This window comes from Emydura macquarii, unplaced genomic scaffold, assembly GCF_026122565.2.
Source record: "Emydura macquarii macquarii isolate MOO-44397 ecotype Brisbane River unplaced genomic scaffold, CSIRO-AGI_Emac_v2 contig_1483, whole genome shotgun sequence".
Taxonomy (NCBI): Eukaryota; Metazoa; Chordata; order Testudines; family Chelidae; genus Emydura; species Emydura macquarii.
In genome coordinates, this window is record NW_027131620.1 from 302,523 (window position 1) to 323,783 (window position 21,261).

The 21,261-nt window shown below is 54.3% G+C and overlaps 1 protein-coding gene across 1 annotated transcript in view; it reads left to right on the forward strand.

Moving 5' to 3' along the window:
* Window positions 1–21,261, forward strand: part of CDH22 (cadherin 22) — a 138,785-nt gene that overhangs the window by 23,426 nt on the left and 94,098 nt on the right. Inside the window, exon 2 of the mRNA XM_067553910.1 lies at window positions 18,764–19,848. Coding sequence (XP_067410011.1) covers window positions 19,528–19,848 — 321 coding nt within the window. The 5' untranslated portion in view covers window positions 18,764–19,527. The remainder of the gene's footprint in view (window positions 1–18,763; window positions 19,849–21,261) is intronic.

Genomic DNA, 21,261 nt, shown 5'->3' on the forward strand with positions numbered 1-21,261 from the left:
AAGAAAATCATTGGAACAGTTTTCTTAAGTGTGAAAGATTAGGCTGAAATCGGCATTAAAGGGACTAATTACCTCCATTCTTCCACTGTTCGGATGGCTGTTTGTTGTTGCAGATTGGTAATTCAGCTGCGTTGGGGAAGTCACTTGCCTCTGCCTGGCTCGTCTCCTTTTTCTTTCCCTTTCAGTCACAGGACATCAGTAACAGAAAATTAGTGCCTTCTCCTGGCTCAGGACCACAGAGAGCAACCTCGTTGGACTTGTATATTGTGTTAAACTGAAAAGGTGTGTCCTCAAAGCTGCAAGTGTGAATCCGAATGCCGTGGGGCTGGGCCCTGGGGCCATGCTGAGTCTGTGGCATTGCTTTGCCCTGCCACTTGCAGCCTCGGTTCCAGCCTCTGCACCTTGTCTCCTGACTCTCCTTAGCCGCTGTATTTTGAATGCATTTTCCATGGTCTGCATTTTGCTTTAACATGGGTAACCCTATGCACATTCTGAATCTCCTTCACTCCCCATGACTGTGCATTACTGCGGAGGGCACTCTGGTGCTGTTCGCAGTAGAAAGAGAGGTCACCTATCTCTTGTCATAGGGATTGAGAGAGATTTCCAGGAACAACATTTCTGAGAACATTGAAATGTGCATGGAAGAAGAGCCGGCAGGAGCGTTGTGTGCCCGCCGTAATATTTATTTAAAGCCGAGGATTGAGTGAGTCTGACCTTGAGACCTGAGCAGTAGATTGTGGGAACTTGCTTTGAACCCAGTCAGCTTTGTAATACCCACTTGTTATTCTCTATAGGAATTTGGGGGAATTTTCCTGGGAGGTGAGGGAGCTGCAGACAAGAAAGCTGTGAACATCTTCAATTTTCCATTTAACCACACAATATTGAATTATAAATAATTCATACGTCTGCCAAACATTTGATTAAAAGAACCCAATTCCCTCTGCATTTGTCAAGGGGTAAGAATTCCATTTCGTGGTTTTCTTTTAATTTGTCCTTTAACTCCTGTGCGGATATTTATTTATCCTGGCCGTTGGCCTTCATTCTGCTTGCCCTGATTCCAGCCATCCTAGAGCTTGTGTGTTTTCTTTCCGTTGACGTATTTCTGCTCTTCACCCTGACCAGCTGGGAAGTGGCCTTCTATGGAGGGGAGAAAGGTTGAGGAGGAAAGTGTCCCCAGAGAACAAAGGATTGTGGGTAGCAGGAGGTAGGGCTGGCCCAGCCCACTGGCAGAGTATGCCTGGCACAGCCTGGGTGCAGGCTCTATTCCCCTTCCTTTCCCAGTTGTGGGGTTCCCTGGCCACTCCTTTAGTGAGGGGCAGGCAGAGGGGCTGTGAGGCGTGCAGCTCGTGATCCTGAACTCTGCAGGCCTTGGGCTGATGGAACTGGTTGGCTTTGAGGGAGGGGCTGAAAGCTTCAGCTGCTGAGTCTCGGGATCTCCTTCTCTCTGTGCTCCTCCAGCAGTCTGTGTCTGTCCCAGTGCCTCCAGCAATGTCTGCCCCCACCCGTCTCCAGGCTCTGAGGGTCCCATCTCTCCAGCCTGGAGGATAGTTGTTGGAGGAACTCTGTAGCATGGAGGCAGGAGTGGCTCCGACACCACTGCTGTCACTTTGCCAAGCCGGGGCTGAGTCACCCAAGAGCACTGTGCATGGAACTGGCAATAACAGGGAGGAGGCTGCCCCACGGGGCTCGGCTAGGGCACTGTTCAGCAGCCGAGGCTTGGGTGAGAGCCGGGTAACAGCCCAGCCACAGTCCAGCAACACTGATGCAGTGGTGTCCGCCTGTGTCTGTGGACAGCCAAGAACAGTGTCAGCTCCACTGCCCCCAATGCCAGAGTCCAGGCCTGGGGCTCCATGTCTCAGCTGTGTATTGCTGATCACTTTTGCATTGGGGCTGGGAGTGAAGCTCACCTGGGGGTGGCTGAGTTGCCGAAGGGAGGAATCGTGGTGGCCCAGCAATGCTGAATGGGAGAGTGGTGCGCTGAACACGCAGTCAGTGATGGTGATGGCTAGAAGGTTAGCTGCTCCAGAGAGGCCAGATTGTGCCACAATTTTTGTGAAAGCCAGCCCCATGCCTCGGGGCAGGGAGCGCGAGGCATTGAGGAATGAGCAGCCATACATGGATACTCAGCCCTGTCCCAGCATGCCGGTGCCTTCTGCCCCATGTCCTCCCTGCAGGCCTAGGACTGTAGCAGGGGCGCTCCCAGGAAGCCCTGAGAAAGCAGTGCCCTTCTCCCCTGATGCCCTTTCCAGACAAATGGCCCTTGTGCTCTTCTGCCTTCCTCAAACTTTCACTTGCCATTGTCCAGTCCTGACAGCAGTGTCGGGGGGGGGGGGGGAGGATAGGGCTGCGGGGCGCCTGTCCCTTCTGTAGCGAGCCCAGCAGCTCGTCCTGCTTGTACATTCTGTGTGCGACTGGCTGGGAGAGGGACAGCCTGGAAGAGCTCCATTGACTTCCAGCACTGGGGAGCACATCACAGAGAAGTTGCACTGATCACTCACTGGGATCTCATTGGCTGCCTCTTGGGAGCCTGAAGCCATCTTCATCCTTAACAGAGAACTCTTTAAAGCCCAGGAACCCTGAGCAGAGAGAATCTGATGGGAGTGAGGACCCTGCCCAGGCAGTGGTGGAAGCACTCTGCTCACGGTGTCTCTTGCTCGTTAGCTGCTGGGCTGCCTTTGATTCCCCAGAGGGGTCGGAACAGGAGTGTCTGTTGGCCATGTTTCACCTTTTAAATCAGAACTCTGAGTTTGCAAGTACTCTTTGATGCCTGTAGCGTTTGCACAGGAGCTGCAGCAGTAGGATGGACAGAGGGAGGAATAGGAAGCCCTGCACCATATCCTTTGACTGTTGCTGTGAGCTGCCCTTTGATGTAGGTAAACACCTGAAACTCTTCAGCCTGAATCAGGGCAGCAAGGTCATCTCTCTCCCCCCACAACATAGCTAGGCATTGAGAAGAGTGCCTCAGACCCCAGGTCCCCTGCTTCTGAGAATGGCAGCATCAGGTGCTGTAGAGGAAGGCATAAGAACCTGCTGGAGCAGCTGAGGAGTAATCTGCCTCCAGGCTGGCTCTCCTCCGGATCTCTCATAGTTTGATTGGTGTAAGCCATGAAGCATGAGGTTTAATATCTTTGCCAGACTTTTGTTGTTGTAATGATGCTAACTCTGGATATTGTTATCCATTTAACATCCAATCCCTTTTTGAATCTAGCTAAATTCTTGGCCTCAGCAACATCCTGTGGTAGAGAGTTCCCTGGGCCAATTACGCTATGTGTGAAAAAATATTTTCTTTATTAATTTTGAATTTCCCACCTGTCAGTTTCATTGGCTGTTCCCTAGTTCCTGTGCTGAGGGCCGGGAGACCAGATGTGTCCCTTCTCACTGCTCTGCCCCATCCAGGATTGTATAGACTGGTATCCTGCCCCCTCTCATCTGTCCCACCTCAAAGGGAACAATTCCAATCTCTGCCAGCTTTCCCCATAACAGATATTTTCCAGCCTTGATTGTTTTTGTCACCCTTCTCTGACACCCCTCCTCTTCCCCCCGAGCTTTGCACCACTCTGTATGTGGCAGAGGGCCCAATGCTACCTACAGGTTCCATACAGGTGTTATCCTCCACCCTGTTCCTTTTACACCTGAACATCTCAGCTCTTTTGTCTGCAGCTGTGCACTGAGCAGAGGTCTCCATTGCACTGTCTGCAGTGACACCCAGTTCCCTTCCCTAGCAGTTATAGTTAATCTAGATCCCTGGGATGTGGAAAAGGAGTTCAAATTTTCCTCTCCAATGTGCATTACTTTGCATTTTTTGACATGGAATTCCATTTGCCACCGTGTTGTCCATTCCCTTGGCTATGTTTGGTCTCTTTGAAATGCCTCACAGCCCTCTCTAGTCCCGACTACATAACTTTGTGTCATTTGCAGGGGTTGGTCCTTCTCTGCTCACCTTCTTTCCAGATCTCTAATAAATATATTAAACAACACAGGTCCCAGCACAGAACTTTGCAGTCCTGCTTTAACTGTCTGACATGGTGAAAAGTTACCATTTTGTCCTGCTTTCTGCTTCCTAGACAGATTTTGGTCTATGACAATACTTTGCCTCTCACCCATGACAACTTAGTTTCTTCAATACCTTCTTGTGTGGTACCTTGTCAAAGTTCTTTGGAAAGTCTAAATAAATTGTCACCTGGTTCTCCTTTATCCACTACTTCATGGACATGTTCAAAGAATTCCAGCAGATTCGTGAGATACGTTGTTCCTGAGCAATTTGTGCTACTAGACCTATCAGATCACAATCTTTCTGGTGTTTTCTTCTGTTTTTTATTATTGTTCCAACCAATTTGGCAGGTCTGGTGTAAGAATGACTGATCTGTTACTCTCCAGATCATCACTAGGACTCAGGGCCCTTCCTGCCTCTGCTTGGGACCCTGTCCAGCCAGTCCTGCCTGCTGATTCCTCAGGTCTTTACAAAGCAATGCTGTCGATGTTGCAGCCAGTGAGTGCTGGATGCCAGGACCTGAGCTCACTTCACTAGAGACCCACTGGAGCATCAGCTGGGTTGTGAATTGGGTTCTTTGTACGTCGGCCTTGTCCATACTTTGAAGCATTGCACCAGCACAATCTGGCTCTGATGGTGTGAGCTCTAGTGCAGAGAAGGTACTGGTGCTGCAGGTGTTTTAGGTTCCATGTTGTCTATTTTGCTCTGTGCTGGATTAGATGAGACAGCGGTGGAAACTCAAGTGCCTGCCAGCAGCTTTTCTGTAGAGCTTGCACTGGTGGAGATGAACTGGAGCTGGAGCGAGTTGCTCAGCACAGACACAGCCTCAGACCATGGACGTGGGTGTTTGAGGGACATAGGCACCACTGGAAAAAAGGAACAATAGTCCCTCTGTACTGCTCCCATGGGACCATGTTGGGACATCGTACTCATTACTATCTGGACAAAGAGAGTTCTGAGAAGGAACATTAAGGAAGTTCATTAAGGAACAGGAGGGGATGGCATGAGGAGATGAACAGAGCTAAATCTGTCCTGTACCGTGTGAGCAGCAAGAGGAAGTGGAGCCATCTCTGGGGCTCAAAGGCTTGAACATGATGCGACAGAGAGGGAGAATGGAGGTTGATTGCAGAACAGCTGTGCTGGCTGTTTGACCTCTCGGATGGTGGCAAAGTTGTCCAAGGGCAGGGCTGCGACCCCAGCACTGAAGACATATAAAAGTAGGCTGCACAAAGCCCGGGGAATGGAGGACATGCTTACCCAGACGGATGGGGCTTTCCTAGCTGTAACGTAAGTTCTGGGTCAGGTGGTACCATGTAAATATCCAGATCCTTAGGAAGTCACATTCTTTCACCCCCCAACAGAGTTTACATTTTTAAAGGCCAATTAAGGCACTGTATCCACGTAGACAAAGCATGAAAATTCCATATTTGGAAAAGAATTACTGCAGAGCGAGACCGTTCTGGCTGTAAAACCCTCTCCCCTAAGGGAGACTTTCAGATTTTCTTTGCAATTAAAATTTCTTTGAAACTTGGACCAGAGAAGATTTGGAGAAGAAAATCTTCTAAACTTTGAAAGTATTTTTCCTAAACAGTGCTTGTGTGCGGGTTTTAACAAATAACATTTCCTCCCAGTGTGGCTGGAAAGCAGCAGGTGGCACTGAAGGAGAATTGCTGAAAGAGCTTGAAGAGCTCCCATCTCGGCAATCGCTGTGCCCTTTTTGTTGGAATTTCTCCAGAAAACATCAAAGGCGACAATAATTAAAACTTCAAATTAAGGCAACTTGAAATGAAGCAAATAGATTCCTAGTCACGCTGGCCTGAACATGAGTCGTTGGAAGGTTCTTTTGGAAAAGCGGCTTTACCTGAACCCTGCTTTCCAGTCCAGCTAAAAAGATAGGCAGAGGTGGAAGTCTCCTGCTGGGAGAGTAATTCCAAGAAACCAGAAAGAGGAAACTCAGAAATTTACCTCAAGGACGAGAAAGATTAAACTTTTAATAAGTATAATGGGCTTTCCGTCCCTATGAGCTGGGGGCGATTAACAAGGGAACTTCATGTTTTTTTAATCACTCTCTTCCTTTGTCATGTGTTATGGATCAGGGCTGGGCACTTGCTAGACCGCAAGGCTCCTCCTACCTCTCTGCCTTGAACTGTCTCAGTCTGATCCTCAGAGGTGCTCCTCTTGTTGGAAGCCAGTGGAGTCTGATGCCTCTCGGGACCAGGTGCTTTGCTGTGATATGTTAACATTATCACAGGTGGGGGCTGGAAGATGCATGTGGCAGTTACCTGTGTGGATACAGAAGAACTTTCATTGGGTAAGTAAAATTAAAAAATCAATTAAATATGCCCTTAAAAAAGGATGCAGCTCCACATCCCTTGGCCATTTATCTCTAGCATTCGTGTACTCTGCTGCACTATCTATTGTCCAGATCAATATCTTCAGCCATTTCTTATTGCTTGATTGCTACACTATGTTCAGATTCTACAAAGGATGCTGTGAATCAGAGGATGGCTGCTGAATGAATGCATCTCAGGAGAGAGGGTCCTACCTGGGCTGCAGCGCCAGCCTGGATGGCCAGGGCTCACCTGGCAGAGCAGGGAGAGACAGGGGGGGTAGGTGGAGGCCTGCTGTCATAGCTGACAGCTAGGCCACAATTGCTCTATATAGTGCCATATACTTTCTAGTGCTTTGTCCGAAGTGGTCTGTGGTCTGGGAGTTGGAGCTGAACCCTAAATAGCACATCTCTGTGTGATTTGCTGTAGGATGGGAACTGCAACGTTAGAGTCTCTGGGTTGAATTCAGCCCAGGTATGACAAGGTGCAACTCAATTGATTTCAGAGGAGCTGCCCTGGCTCACACCTGGGCTGACTGGGCCTGGTGTCCTCAGTGCCCTCAATAAAATGCCTGCTGGGAGCGCCCTTCTTCCTGTGTGAACAGCTCCCTCAGGCTGTGCTGCTGCCTGTCTGCCAAGGGCAGGCAATGAGTGTTCATGACAATGGTGTTCACCCCAGGCATCCTGGAGCAGCAGCCCAGGCCTCTGGAGGCCAAATCGTGTGGTTAGACGATGTGCTCGCTGCTGGTTTTCCCCTTTCAGACTGCAGTCCCCAGGGACACGTAGGAATAAGTTGCATGCTTTATCCCAGTCCCTAATGGACGTTTCTCCATACCACAGAAGCTCCCCTCAGTTTTGCCCAAGCAGTAGCTGTTGCTCAGAAGTGGCATAGCAGTTGTGCAGCAGGTCAGCATTGAGGTGCAGCGTCAGAGCTGTGTGTAGGAAGCTTGCATACAATTTTCCTGCACTCTCTGTGGCCCTAGCCTGGTGCTAATAGTATCTTACATTCAGCAAATTTTCCCTCCCTCCCCTGCCCAATCTTGGAGTTTGAGGCAGTAGCACATGAGGGGAATAGAGTGTTAGTCACTCCTGCCTGTCTCACAATAGGCAGGAGATAAATTGAATTCTGGAGCAGTTAAGACTCTGGCTTCCCGGCCAATGGAGGTGCTTGGAGGTGATGTACCATAATAAAGTTTCCTGAGAACCTTGCCATGGGTTACACACTGTCTGTACACAACAGATACTGGGAAACAAATTCTAGCTAGTCTGCTCTGTTCCCCTGGAAAGGGAGAGTTAAATGGAATTGAATCTTGTTTAAGAAGAGGAGACAGTTACATGGCACTGTAATTTACTGCACTGTTGACAATGTGAAAGAGGAATTTGTTGGTGGAATAATCACAGGCTTTTTGGCCCCTCTCAGTGAGATCTGTCTGAGGCCACGCTCTCGGTGCTGCACTGACTCGCTGAGATGAGATGCTAGGCAGGTGGTCTTGCTGAGGTATTAAGTGGGATATAGAGCTCTGATCCTGCACTAATGCACTCGTCAGGAACACAGTTCAGGAGAAGCCGTGTTCCCTCTGTTGTTGGGAGCACTTCTTCAGCGTTTCTCCCATTGCTTCAGCACCAATGCAGCCAGCCATGCGGGGTAGGCCCCAAGTCTGTGCTGGGCAGGGCTGGCCATTCTGGTGATTTGTTGGTAGTGCCCAGAGACCCAAGTCAGGGATGAGGGCTCTGCTGAGCTGGGCTCTGCACAGACTCTGAGGGCGAGGCAGCCCCTGCCTAGAGCGCTCTCCGTGTGGACTATCAGGAGGTTCAGGACAGGAGGGACCTTTGTTACTATAGTCTCACCTCAGTTTCCAGGGGGAGGAGGGTGCAGTACGGCCCTGGACTCTTCCTGTATCCTGATACGCCTTCCTTTCAGGATCATGACCCCTTCCCCAAATAAGCCCAGTGTCCCCCCCACAGGCCTGGCCTGGTCTCCCGCATTTGGTGGTGTTCAACGTTAGCTGCCTGGAGGGGAGCAGATGACAGCTCCCATGAGTCCCATGGGCATGTCCAGCACAGGCACTGCAGACAGCCGCAGAGTTCTTCCTTGGGTGATCGCAGCGTTTTGGCACCAACCCAGTGTTTTTAAATCCCTGCCCTTGATGGGTACAATCCTGGCAGCTGCTCTGCTCATAGGGACTGCTGAGACTAGGACACATGGGTAGCGGCTGTCCCTGCATCAAGCCACAGAGGGAGCCCCCTGCCTGAGAACCATGGGAGATGTGGGGCATTAAAACAGAGTACAGCCTGGTGCTAAATCCCCCTGCCTGAGGCAGGCAGCCAGACTCCGAGACTGTGGGCTGAGCAGTGGGAGCAGCTGGCTGTCTGGAGTACAGAATGAAACCACAGAGCACAGGGGGATGAGCTCATTGTCTCTGTAGGGGCAGGCCCCACTGGCGGCCTCTCTTTAATACCATTCTCCTGGGGCCTGGGACCCAGCCAGGGCTGGGCCAGGAGCAGCTTGCCCAGCCTGGAGCCTCTCGCACATATTACCCACAATGCTTAGTGGTGCCCGGTGGCGGTAGGCCATGGGGAACTGTCCGAGCTGGAGTGATGGTGGGGAATTTGGGAACATTTAAACAGCTGATGTGTGGCAGCCCCGGCCCACACTTCTCTGAGCTGCAGGGTCCCTTTGCTTTGACTCTCCTTATGTGGTGAGGTGGTGTCTTGGGTGGGCTCATGTCCTCTGCTCAGCCGTGCCCTCTAGTTAAATCCACATCCCCCTGCTCCTTGGGGATTTTCTGCTCTATCCCTCTCCATTATCCACATCAAAGCTGAGGCCAGTGGGACCGTTCTGCCTGTCGTCACCCTGGTCCTGACTCCCCAGCCTGGGGTGTCCCCTGGAGCCCACTCCTGAGTAAGAAAGAAGCTCCATCTCCCTCTCTGAGTTAGGGAGGGAGGGGTCTGGAGTGGAGCCCAGCCTGGGGCACCAGGCCATGCTGGTCACCCGGCAATGGACCTGCCCTGAGGCTGTCAGAATGGTGAGGCTCTGAGCTAAGCACTTGCTGGCTGTTTCCTGTTCAGGCCCAAAGCCTAGTGGCAGGGGAGCCCAGCAGGGTACCTGCATCACCCCTTTGGGGGACTGGCCTCTCCTGCCTGCCTCCTATGCCCCCAACAGGATGGCCCTATCCACCCATGTCCTCCCCTCGGGGCCCACAGCAGGGCTTCTCCCATTCTGCCTTTGCCATTCATCCTTACACATTTGCAGGGGGCTCCACCTGCCTCCTCCTGTCCCTGGATGATGTAGTCAGCACTAATTGCCTGTCACCCACGGGAGGCACTGCATCTGGCTGGGTGGGTTTTCTATTCCCTGCCTTCATCTCTCACCCGCTCTGTGTCCCAGACCCCTCTCCCCACTCCGGATGCTCATTCTGCCCCTAGGCTGCTGTCTTCTCTTCCCTCCGTCTCTTCCCCCTACTGTGTGCCTTCCACGCTCAGTGCTGAGGTTGGCAGGGAGTTGCCGGGACTACCAGGGGCCTGCAGGATGGAGATGCAGAGCACCTGATAGCCAAGGGCTAGGACAGACCCTGGAGTCCAGACACTGCTGTGCAGTTCCCCTGAGCCCTGTCTTCAGTTCAAGCTCTCCTCTTCCGCGTGTCCGACCTGCCAGATGGTGTCAGTAGAGAGGAGAGTGATCTGAACTAGCTGGGCTGAGTAATGTGTTGGCACCCTAGTGAGTCCCCATAATTGATTTCCAGCTGTCAGAATCATGTGTGAGGGAGCTCAGCCCTTCCTCAGGGCTGCTGGCTCTCAGCAGACCCCTCTCTCTGGGCAGCAGTAATTGCTTAACTACTGGCTTGGCCACACCACCTCAGAGCTAGCGAGACGCGCTGAAGGCCTCTGTCTTTCCTGTTTTCCCCCATGCTAACTTTGGGCCATCTCCCTGCAGGGACCAAGTCTACAGCTGCTCCCATCCCCACCAGGGCAGGGAGGAGTCTGGAATGGAGCTGTCCCCCGCCCTGCACATGGGACTGTGCACACATCCTGCTGTGTGGTGCGGTTGGTCTGAACTCACCCACTCATTGCTGCCAGAGAGGGGTGGTTTCACTGCATGGGCATGAGCGGGGGTGCTGATGGAAGCGAGGGCCCAGGGATGGGACGCTCTGTGAGCAGGACCTTGAGGAGTCTGAGGGGCTCTCACCTTGCTATCCTGGTGCTTTATTGAATTCATCCAGCCTGCACTGGAGAGGCCATTTTGTGCGCACACAGATTCCTGTTGGTCCAAGGAGCAACGTGCAGTGTTGGATGAGCCCTGTTGAGTCAGAGTGTGGGGTTCAGGGACTTGGTGGGGGAGACAGCTCCTATCCTGGGCGTCCAGTCCTCCAGGACTTGCAAATGCAAAGCTTGTCAGTCTCCTCCCAACAGGTTTTGGATGCCAGGTGCAGTCTTGATAATTATGATAAACGGGCAGGCCAGCCCTCGCCGTGTGTGCTGTCCCTGCTGTGACGAGCTGAGGGAGGTGGTGGAATCTCCATCCTTAGAGGTTTCTAAGCTGAGGCTTGACAAAGCCCTGGCTGGGATGATACAGCTGAGGTTAGTCCTGCTTTGAGCAGGGGGTTGGACTAGATGACCTCCTGAGGTGCCTTCCAACTCTAATCTTCTGTGATTCTGTGATATGGGGGCTCATGTCACAGGCATGTGCTCTCGCAGGCATGGGCGGGGCCTGGCTGCTGTTTTAAGGTTTTCTAGGTTTTAAGGTGTTCACTGACTGTGGAGGGCATGCCCTGCCCCCAGCTCCCACGTGAGCTTGGGGCCCGAAACGTACCGAGACAGCTATCGCAGCAGGGTTGCTAGCCCCCCAGGACTGACCTGAGTCTTCAGGAGTTAACGGTTAATCTTTAATTAAAGACCATGTCATGTGATGAAACCTTCAGAAATATGTCCAATCCCAGTGGGCAGCCCCCCCTGGCCGTGTAATACACAAGTATAGTTATGCTCCTATGTTTCCAGGTGTGGAGAAGCCCTTCAGCCCCCAGGGGCAGGGCTGATGTTTTAGAGGCCACATTCGTATCCTGCTTGTCAGGGAAGAGGGAGATAGTGGGGCCCAAGGTGATGCTTTGAGAGCTGGAAGTTGGATGGTTTCTGTGAAGAAGAGACTCCCAGCTGCAGAACTCCCCCCAGTGCATGCATGCCTGCAGGGGTGCAAATTTGTGTTTGTGCATGTAGGCTCTGTGTGTGTGTGTGTGTGTGTGTGTGTGTGTGTGTGTGTGTGTGTGTGTGTGTGTGTGTGTGTGTGTGTGTGTGTGTGTGTGTGTGTGTGTGTGTGTGTGGAATGTCTGAATGAGTTGCGTGTCTATGTGGACATTTGTGTGTATATAGATGTGTGCATGTACCAGTGTATGTGTGTATCGGGAGAGTTTGGAGTGTGTGTGGGGGGGGGCTGGGCCCCTGCGCAGGTCTCTGGAGGACTGCAGTCATATCTACCCTCCATCCTGAAGCACCTGGGCGCATGCCCATGCTATGTAGGGCTTTGTCAGGCGGCATGATGTATCTGCAGTTAGGCTGTTTCTTTGTGTGGTGTCTGCACCCCCCTCGCTTCCCCTGCATCGGCTGCATTTGTAAAATGAAATAAATATTGACACGGGCGGGATGCTATTCAATTTGTCCTGATCACTGGGCTGCAGTGAATTCTGACAGGGCAGAGTGTAAAACATAAGCTCAGGATGTAATTTCTACTGTCAACATGATGTACAGTACAGCTCTGCCAAATACACACCGACAAGCAGAGCGAGCCCTCTGGGGAAGGGTACGAGTCGCACTGATAATTGGGAAGCTGGGGCTGAGGAACAGCAGCAAAGGCGACATTTCTCAGGGATTCTGAACTGGGGGGGAGGGGGGCAGAAGACAGGGTGTGCCAGCCAGAGTGTGCGTCTGCCAGTGAGCCCCCAAACGCTGCCCGCTGTCGGGACACTGCACTATGGCCTGGGTCTGGCAGCAGCAGCTCCCATCAGTTATTTATGGCCCCATAGCTCATGTGTGGCAGAGAGAAGCGGTGCCCAAGTCAGCGATGAAAGGTCATCAATAACTCTGGGAAATAAATGCTGTCGCCAGCCTCTGCCCCGTATGTGCTGGGTCTCCCTGAGCCCTGCTCGCAGCAGAGGACTTCATGTCCTGGCACAGCATCTTGAGATGCAGCTGGCTGGCTGCTGGAAGGGGAGAGGAAGAGAAAGCAGCGGCCCCTGGAGGAGGCTGGAGAGGCTTGCAGGGCAGAGGACAAGCTGGAGAGGAGGGGGTGGGCATGCAGATAACAGACCGTTGATCCCAGCCCAGCCCTTGAGTAGCACCAGAGGTGGTGCTAGCTCACTGGGGGTCCTAACAGGAATATTCCCCCCCACACACACACACTAAAAAGCAAATAGGGGCCCCTTGAACTGCCCAGCGCAGCTCTGCATAGCAGATCCAAATGTGTGAGGGTAATGGGGAGAGCAGTGGAATGCAGTCTGAGCACTCTGGGGTGAGGTCTGAGCAGGCCTGGCTTCGCTCTGCAGGACCACATTTATCACCAGCTCCCACAGAGCCGCTCCTACAAACATCCCTCCAGCTCTCTGCATTTCTGTGGGAGGGGGAGAGTCACAAGGTCAAGTGGGTTGGACTGGCAGGGTCCCCAGGAGCTGGGCAAATGAAGGCGTCAAGCCCTGTGCTTTAGCATCTTGCTGCCAGCTGTGTCGAGTTGGCCAGGTGAGGATGTGTAAACCCCTGTCCCTCGATCTCCAGTAGAACAGCTCATGGCTAGGGTGGCCGGATGCAGCTGAACTTTGACCTTGTGAGTCACTCCCCCGCTAAATCACATGACTTGAAAGACCGTAGTAAAATGAGAAGCGATTGGATGTAGAAAGCACTGTGATGGCTGACACAAGGGTAGGGTCCCCACAGCAACCAGTGTACCCCAGTCGGTGTGTACTCAGGACTCCATCCTGAGTGTGGGGTTAGCAGTGGTACAGCAAGATCCTCAGTAGGTGCAAATCAGAAGAGCTCCAGGGACTCCAGGGGACAGACGCTGGCCCCCTCAGGCCCTGCCCCCTTGACTGGAAACGTGAAGAGGACGGGATTCTCACCCACAGTGCTGTCATAACAGAGCTCTTTGCATTGCCTTGGTTTTGATGGTAAAACATAAACACAACAGAGGAGAAAACTGTCCCTGTGTCTGGCTCAGGATGTCCTAGGCTGCATGCTGGCACCAAGTCTCAGCGTTTCTGAATGGCCTGGAAGCACGGGGGTGGGGGTGGGTAGAGGATGCAGGACTTTGCTCTAGGTAGGTGATATTTGGTTTAAAAATAACAGTGAGGTGCGGGAGGGGTGGGCAGTTTGCTCCTTTCCCCATTTACCGCCTAGGGAGGCTTTTCTCCCTCTCTGTGGTGCTCTGCCCCACTCTGAGCCTGCTGCCCCTGTTTCTTGAATACAAATGTGCCTGTCAGGTGACATTGGCTATTCCAGTTCCAGTGCTAAATGCTCTGCAGGGCAGGGACAGGAGACAGAGTGACCTAGGCAAACTGGAGGATTGGACCAAAAGAAATCTGATGAGGTTCAACAAGGACAAGTGCAGAGTCCTGCACTTAGGCCGGAAGAATCCCATGCCCAGCTACAGACTGGGGACCGACGGGCTAGGCAGCAGTTCTGCAGAAAAGGAGCTGGGGGTTACAGTGGACATGAGCCAACAGTGTGCCGGTGGCATACTGAGCTGGGGAGCTTGGCCCACGGGTGTTGGCCTGCAGAGGGGCGTCAGGCCAGCCCTTTACGACAAGGACGGTGGGCGTAGGAGGCTCTGAGCGGCGCCTCTCAGCGCCTCCCCCCCACTGCAGAACTGGAGCGGCAGGTAAGCGCTGGACCAGCCCTTTACGGGAGGCGGGTGGCACAGGAGGCTCTGAGGGGTGCCTCTCAGCGCTTCCCCCCTGCACGTCATAAAGGGCCACCCCACCCACAGGCTGGGGGTGTCTGGCTGCCCCGTCCGAGCCAGCGCCAGGCTGCGGGGCTGCGCAATGAGTAAATGCGGGGATGGGGGTGGCGGAGCCAAGCCTGCATTTGTGCCCCCCAAGCCTTACACTCCCCTCTGCAGGTACAGACTCCCTCTTCCTTGGGGCAGCTGGGGGGGGGGATGTGTGTGGCACAGGGACCCCTCCTGCCCTGCGGGAGTCCTCCTGCCCTGGGTGGTTGCAAATGTAGGCTTGGCTTCCGGGCGCCGGAGACCCTCAGTACGCCACTACAGTGTTCCCTGGTTGCCAAGAAGGCTACCGGCATGTTGGGCTGCATTAGTGGGAGCATTGCCAGCAGATCGAGGATAGTGATTGTTCCCCTCTATTCGGCATTGGTGAGGCCACATTTGGAGTATTGTGTCCAGTTTTGGGCCCCCCACTACAGGAAGGATGTGGACAAATTGGAGAGAGTCCAGCGGAGGGCAACAAAAGTGATTAGAGGGCTGGAGCTCATGACTTACAAGGGGAGGCTGAGGGAACTGGGCTTGTTCAGTCTACAGAAGAGAAAAGTGAGGGGGGATTTAATAGCAGCCTTTAACTACCTGAAAGGGGGTTCATGGGGGGATGGAGCTAGGCTGTTCTCAATGGTAGTAGATGACAGAATAAGGAGCAATGGTCTCAAGTTGCAGTGGGGGAGGTCTAGGTTGGATATTAGGAAAACCTTTTTCCCTAGGAGGGTGGTGAAGCACTGGAATGGGTTACCTAGGGACTCTCCATCCTTAGAGGTTTTTAAAGCCCGGCTTGACAAGGCCCTGGCTGGGATGATTTAGCTGGGGTTGGTCCTGCTTTGAGCAGGGTTGGACTAGATGGCCTCCTGGGGTCCCTTCCAATGCTCATCTTCTAGGATTCTATGATTCCCTCACTCTGTGGCCCCAGTCAGCACTGGGGAGAGATGTGTTTCCCACACAGGGGCTGTGTGTGTCTGGTACCAACAGTGTCATTCCCTGTTGAGACTTCTGGTGAATCTGAGCATGGCTGAGCAGGCAGGGCTCCGGGGATGGGTAAAGTGGGAGAATTCTGAGCTCATGTGTGTATTGCAACAGGCCTGGAGATGGGACGAGAATGGCCCCTTTGTTAAGTTCTAACTTTAGCAGCTGTATTTCCTGGGTCCAGCCCATCTGTGTTATGGCTGTGGGTCTCGCTGCTAGCGAAGAAGTGTTGTGTAATAATAATTTAGCACATGAGATGGATGCACTTTGCTTCTCCTCAGGCAGGCTCAGCACAAGTGTAAATAGAGCAAGCTTCGTGTGATGGTGCTCCCCTCGGGGCTGAGTGCTGAGCAATAGGACAGGCTCTGTGGTGCAAGGTGTGAGTGCTTTTTTGCTAGCAGCTGGCCTGAGAGCCACCAGCTGATTTCACGCCTACCCATAGCAGCTGTGGGATGGGCATGATGTCTGGGCAGTGCAGGGGATCAACTTCCCTCAGCATGGTGAGTTTGGAAGTTTTCAGGGAGGCTCAAACACCCTGGATTCCTTTTGGGCTGAGGAGAGAATAGAGCAGAGATTCCCATGGAAAGGACCTGGGTGGCCCCACCCTTGGCCTGGGGGCACTTCTTTCCCCAGGGTGGAGCTTGGTCCAACCTCTGGCTAGAAAACCAGCTTTCACTGGATCTCTGTAGGGAAGAATGTGTTGGCAGGAAAGAAAATTCAGGTGCTCAGGCAGCATTTCTCCACTCTCCTCCCTCCTGCCTCCCAGAAATAGTAATCCTGTTTTAAAATCTCTTTCACATTGTTCAATCACAGGGCAACCTGCCAAATTGGCACGAGTGATTCCAAGACCCTCTGCACACACGAGAGGAATGAATGAGCCCTGTCCTGTAAGGCCTGGTGCATGGGGTGATCATTCTTTGCATTCACGAGAGCAGTGTTTCTCAGCCCTTTAAGTAGCAAGTGCCTCTAACTTCTGAACATTTTAATAAGTACCCAACACTCAATGGGATTTTATACTTACCGACTAATGTGAGCCAGAGGTTGGAAGAAGGGCTGAGTATACCAGGCCGTGTTATGACAGATGTCTGATCTAGTGTGGGCAGGGTTATCACATTTACTCCGGGGTGCACAACTCAAATATGTACCTGGGCTAGAGGTGATGTTGGCCAAAGCTAGGGGGCTTTGAGCAGCATGCCAATGCTGGGGAATATAAAGCGCCGCGCCAAATTTTTTGCCATAGATTTGAGAGGAGGAAGGAGCGAGAGAGAGAGCTAGAGCAGTGACATTGACAAGTTTTCTGGGCACTGGGCTTTGAGCCAGAGGGGGGGGGGGTGACACCCAATCCAAGCTGGGACAGAGGAGGCTTCCACGCCGGCTGGGACCCAGGGATGTGGACAGGCGGCTGCTGCCCATCTTCAAGCCGGGGTGCTAGAGGCTGTCCCTTGGCTCAGAGCCGGGGCGCGGGTGGCTGCCACCCAGCTGCGAGCCCAGCTCGTGAGACCCAGGAGGCTGCCACCGGGCTCCCACCTGTGAGCTGGGACCCGGCGAGAGGCGGGGGTCTGCTGCCCACCTCCCCCAGAAGCTAGCAGCTGCCACCCGCCGCCCAGCTGGGAGCTGTGACTGGGCAGGAAGTGGGAGGCTGCCGCTGGGGACTGCTGCCCACCTATGAGCTGTGAGCGGGTGGGAAGCAGGCTGCTGCTGCCTTGCTTCCCCAGAAGTCGGCAGCTGCTGCCTGCCTCCTCTTCACTCTATTTTTCCCTGGTACCCCCTGCCTGTGTCTCGCGTACCCCTGGGGGTACAGGCACTAGAGAGTTTCTGGTATTATGTGTAGTGAGAAGGGACATGTCTCAGTGACAAGAGGCCTTGTTACAATCCTGTCTGCTGAGGAGTGGGCTCAGGTGGTGGGATCTCTGGGCAGTGGATTTGGGAAGGACGCATTAGGGAGGCTGACCCATAACTCCTGACTCCTCAAAATGCATCGGAAACCCAGTGCTCTTCAGAGCATCACGTGCCCCCAGTGTAGTGAGTGTGTTTGTGGTGAGAAGGCCCTGCCTCCTGTGCCTCTTACACAGGGCTCATGTGTGTACCAGGCATGTGTGTTCATGCTGTACGGTGTGTGTGTGTGTGCCAGTGTGTGCATCACACCTGTGTGCTGCGTAATAGTTATGAACTGAGTGACACCCAGCATCTCCGCCATGTGAATGTCCTGTGCTCTGTTTCTGGTGGTGCGTGGGTCAGAGGAATACCAAAGCAATGCTGCAGGGAGCTGGGATGCTGTGTGCATCAAGCCAGTTGGGCCCATGCACCTGTCCTGGGATGGCAGGGAGCCGGATGCGTGCGAGGGGCCATTAATGAAACTGCTTGTCAGCTGCCAACAAACTTGGCTGTGTAGCAGCTGGCAGTGGTTGGGCTTTGAGGAGCTGTTCTCCAGACAGCTCTGTGACTTCTGTACTCTGGGGAGATCCTTGTCTGAGTCATAAGGGGCACAGTCCAGGGTGCCCCTGCCCTGCCCCTCTGTCGTCTCTAGTAACAGATAATAGGAGATTAACTTGGCAAAACCATTTAAACCGAATGTTTCAGGAACAGCGTGTGGCTCTGGCTGGCCACTGCGGGAAGCTTCTGCATGGCTCAGGCTGCTAGGGGGCCAGAGAGGTGCCTGTCCATCCACCCATGGGTCAGTGGGGCTTATCACTGACCTCCAGGAACAGTCCCTGTTGCACAGAGCACGTGTCCATCCCGGTGGCAGCTCACAAGTCTCCTCCTCGAGGCTTGTCTCTCCGTGTCTGGTAGCTGGCCAGAGCTAGCTGTGGCTTGGTATTAAGCATTCTCTAGACTCCTCTCCTCAGCTGCCATTGACTTTGAGCTCAGTGAAGGTCACGATAGCTCCCAAAGACCAGAATTCTGGGCTTGAAGCTCCTTCCCAGGCTGAGATGATCAAAAGGGGAGGCTGGTGAGAGGGGCTGGATGGGCTGATGGGCTGAGCCCAGAATTGGGCAGCCAGTCTCCCTGCCGCTCCAGTCCTGGTGCTATCCACTCATTCGGGTGCTGAGCTGCACACATTGACCTCACAGGATGTCATGCAAAATCTGACCCTCAGCCCCAAACCCAGGGCCGCTGCTGGGAGGGCTAGCCTGTGCGCCAGCTGATCACGCTCGTTAAGTGGCTGCCATTGTGGAAGTGCTTGTTCTCGCTGGGATCCCAGAAGCAGTGTGAGGGGGAGGCTCTGTTGCTCGTCTCCGTATCCCTGCTAAATACAGGAATTTCCATAGAGACGAAAGCTCCACAGCTCTGCTATCGTCCTCCTCCTCCTCCTCACAATGTCCCTGCAATGCTGGGCTGGGCTCCCACACGTGGCATCAGGGGAGGGGGCAGCAGCACCTCGAAGAAGGAGAGAAGGCAGGGAAGGAAAAGAGAGCAAGGCAGCGAGCACAGGAGAGGAAGGGAGGGGGAGTGCAGCGCTCAGCCCAAGGGTCGCCACTAACATCTCGGCCTCTTTCAGGTTCCCAGAGATGCTGTCAGCTGCCCCGCGCTCAGCCCAGTGACCTGGAGGAGGATGGAGGTGACTGGCAGCAGCTTGGTGAAGAGCTCTCCTCTAGAAGCTGGAGTGCAGCAGCCACGGATACGGAGAATACAAACACCCTCATCCTGAGCTGCCCTGCTGCCACTGCTGGATCTGTGGCCTGAGAGCACAGGGCCCTTTCAGGCAGCTCCTCATGAAACTTAACGCAAAGGCGCTTGCCCCACCGTCCTGCAAACTACAGGTGCAGCCTGCTCTGCTACCCAAGAGAGTCACACCGCAGGCAGCAGAGCCCCCCTCCCAGCTTGCTGAAGTGCCCCCCAGGGTGGGATGTGAGGAGAGCAGAGGGGAGAATAACTGGTCTTTTGGCCCCTGGCTCCCAGTGAAGTACAGCCACCAGCCCAGCCACGGAGCAGTGCAGCCCTGGGTCGCCGGCGAATCGGGCACGCGAGTGCTGCTGGGAAAGCACTAGCCCCCTGGCCGCATGGAGTCTGGGAGGGTGCCCAGGCAGAAAGTTTGACTGTTCTCACCTTGCTCAGCCCCATGCCACGAGCTGAGGATGTCTGTCACTGGTTGCTGTTGGCAGCATGGCCCTGGGGCCTGGGCAGACCTGTAACTCCTAGCCCACAGGCACTCTGAAGAGTTGATTGCCGGGAGCAGGGCCTCAGCGGGGATGGAGAAGCCGCCCCACCTGGACTGGTGAGCCCCACAGTGGTGGTGTCCGGCTCCTTCCCGCTCCCCGAAGGATGTCTGTGTCCTGCCTGAAAGCTGCTCTCCATGCAGCCTCCCAGGGCAAAATGGCGCTGCCAGGCTTCTTGTGGACCATGCTTCTGCTTCTCTGTGTCCTAGGGCAGCCAAGGGCCTTGGCCATGCACATGGAGGCCAGGGGGCCGGCCTTGGAGACCTTGGGGGCCCTGGCCATGCACACGGAGCCTGGGGGGCCGGGTCTGGAGCAGCCAGGGGACAGCATGCTGCTGGCGGGTGGGCGTGTGAAGCGCGGCTGGGTGTGGAACCAGTTCTTCGTGGTTGAGGAGTACACGGGCACGGAGCCGCTGTACGTGGGGAAGGTAAAGTGACCTTGGTATGTCTGCGCAGGGCCCAGGCCTGTTGCTGGGTGGGACGGAGGCTAGAACTAGGGACGGAGCATGGCCAGGCCCAGCGGGTGCCCCTACCGCACAGGAGGGATGACGCATAGCCCCAAGGAAAGGTACCTGCTGGGGGAGGGGCTGCACTGAAGGCATGGAGCACCCCCTAGCTGGGGTGGGTCAGTTGCTGAGGTGGATTAGGAACCCCTCGGGGCTGGGGCAGTACTAGGGATTGTCATTGTTTGATGGGGCCTCAGTAGGGCCCGTGGGTCCAGAGAAGACCCAGAGCAGCGAATGCCCCCTAAATGGACAGTGCTAGGTGGGCACATGAGGAGGGCAGGGGCTGACTGGCAGTGCCCTGGGGAGGGCACTCGGGGGAGGGGCCAGCTGGTGGCCTCCCATGGGGGGCCGTGGTGGGGGGGTGAGGGGATGGGGAAATGGCCTTGGGGGGCACATGGAGAAGGGGGAGCACCATGACACACACAGTGCTGCTCCTTTCGGGGTGTATGCATTGTGCAGGGGTGGTCCTGGGCTCTGATGGGACATGTCCCAAATACCCCTGCCCCAGTTAGGAAGATGGGTGAGCCCGGCCCAGGGAGCTGGGGATAGGCTCTGTGGAAACACAGGGAATGCACAGCAGACCATGCTGGACCTGTGACTCCCACCTGGGGAGAGCAGGGTCCTAATGGGTGTGCATTGGGGGCCATCGAGAGCCCTCCTTTCCCACGGGGTGCCAAGGGGGGGCCGGCAGCTGTGCAGCAAGGGGCAGCCACATCACTCCAGCCAGGGGTTCCCAGCGACAGGCACAGGGGCTTTGCATTTCCCCCATGGCAGGACATTCCCCTCCCGCCCCTGCAGGGTAGCACCACTGCATTCCCCAGGTCGTCCCTTGCGGGGTAGTTGCACTGGGTTTCAGACTCTCCCGAAGCTCAAACCTACCAGACACGTCTCCTTCCCTGAAGACTATAGTGTCAGTTTCCCAGTTAATCATTCTTGCAGATTGGGGCTGGCTCAGCAAACAGCCCCTTCAGGCCTTGCTGTACAAATCCTGCCCTCCCCACTCCTCTTCCCAATGAGTTACCCCAGTGCAGCTGTCACCGTATTTACACACCTTGATTCCGGTTTGCACAAAAGATTTGCATGGAAGCGTGTAATGTGCCTCTATTTGCCCATGACTGTGCTGGGAGCGGCTGGGATTTTCTTAGGACAAAGGCTAACATTACAGGTTCAGAGCCACTTTGCTACAGTCCAAGGGCTAAGGTCTGGCTCCTTTGTCCCAGCAGTCCTGCGTAGCACCGGGGGGACAAGCTGGTGCCTGGGAGGGAATTGGGGGTTATAGGAAGTATGTTATGGGGTGCCCAGGGGATGCACTTTGCCTTCCCTGTGTTAGTATTG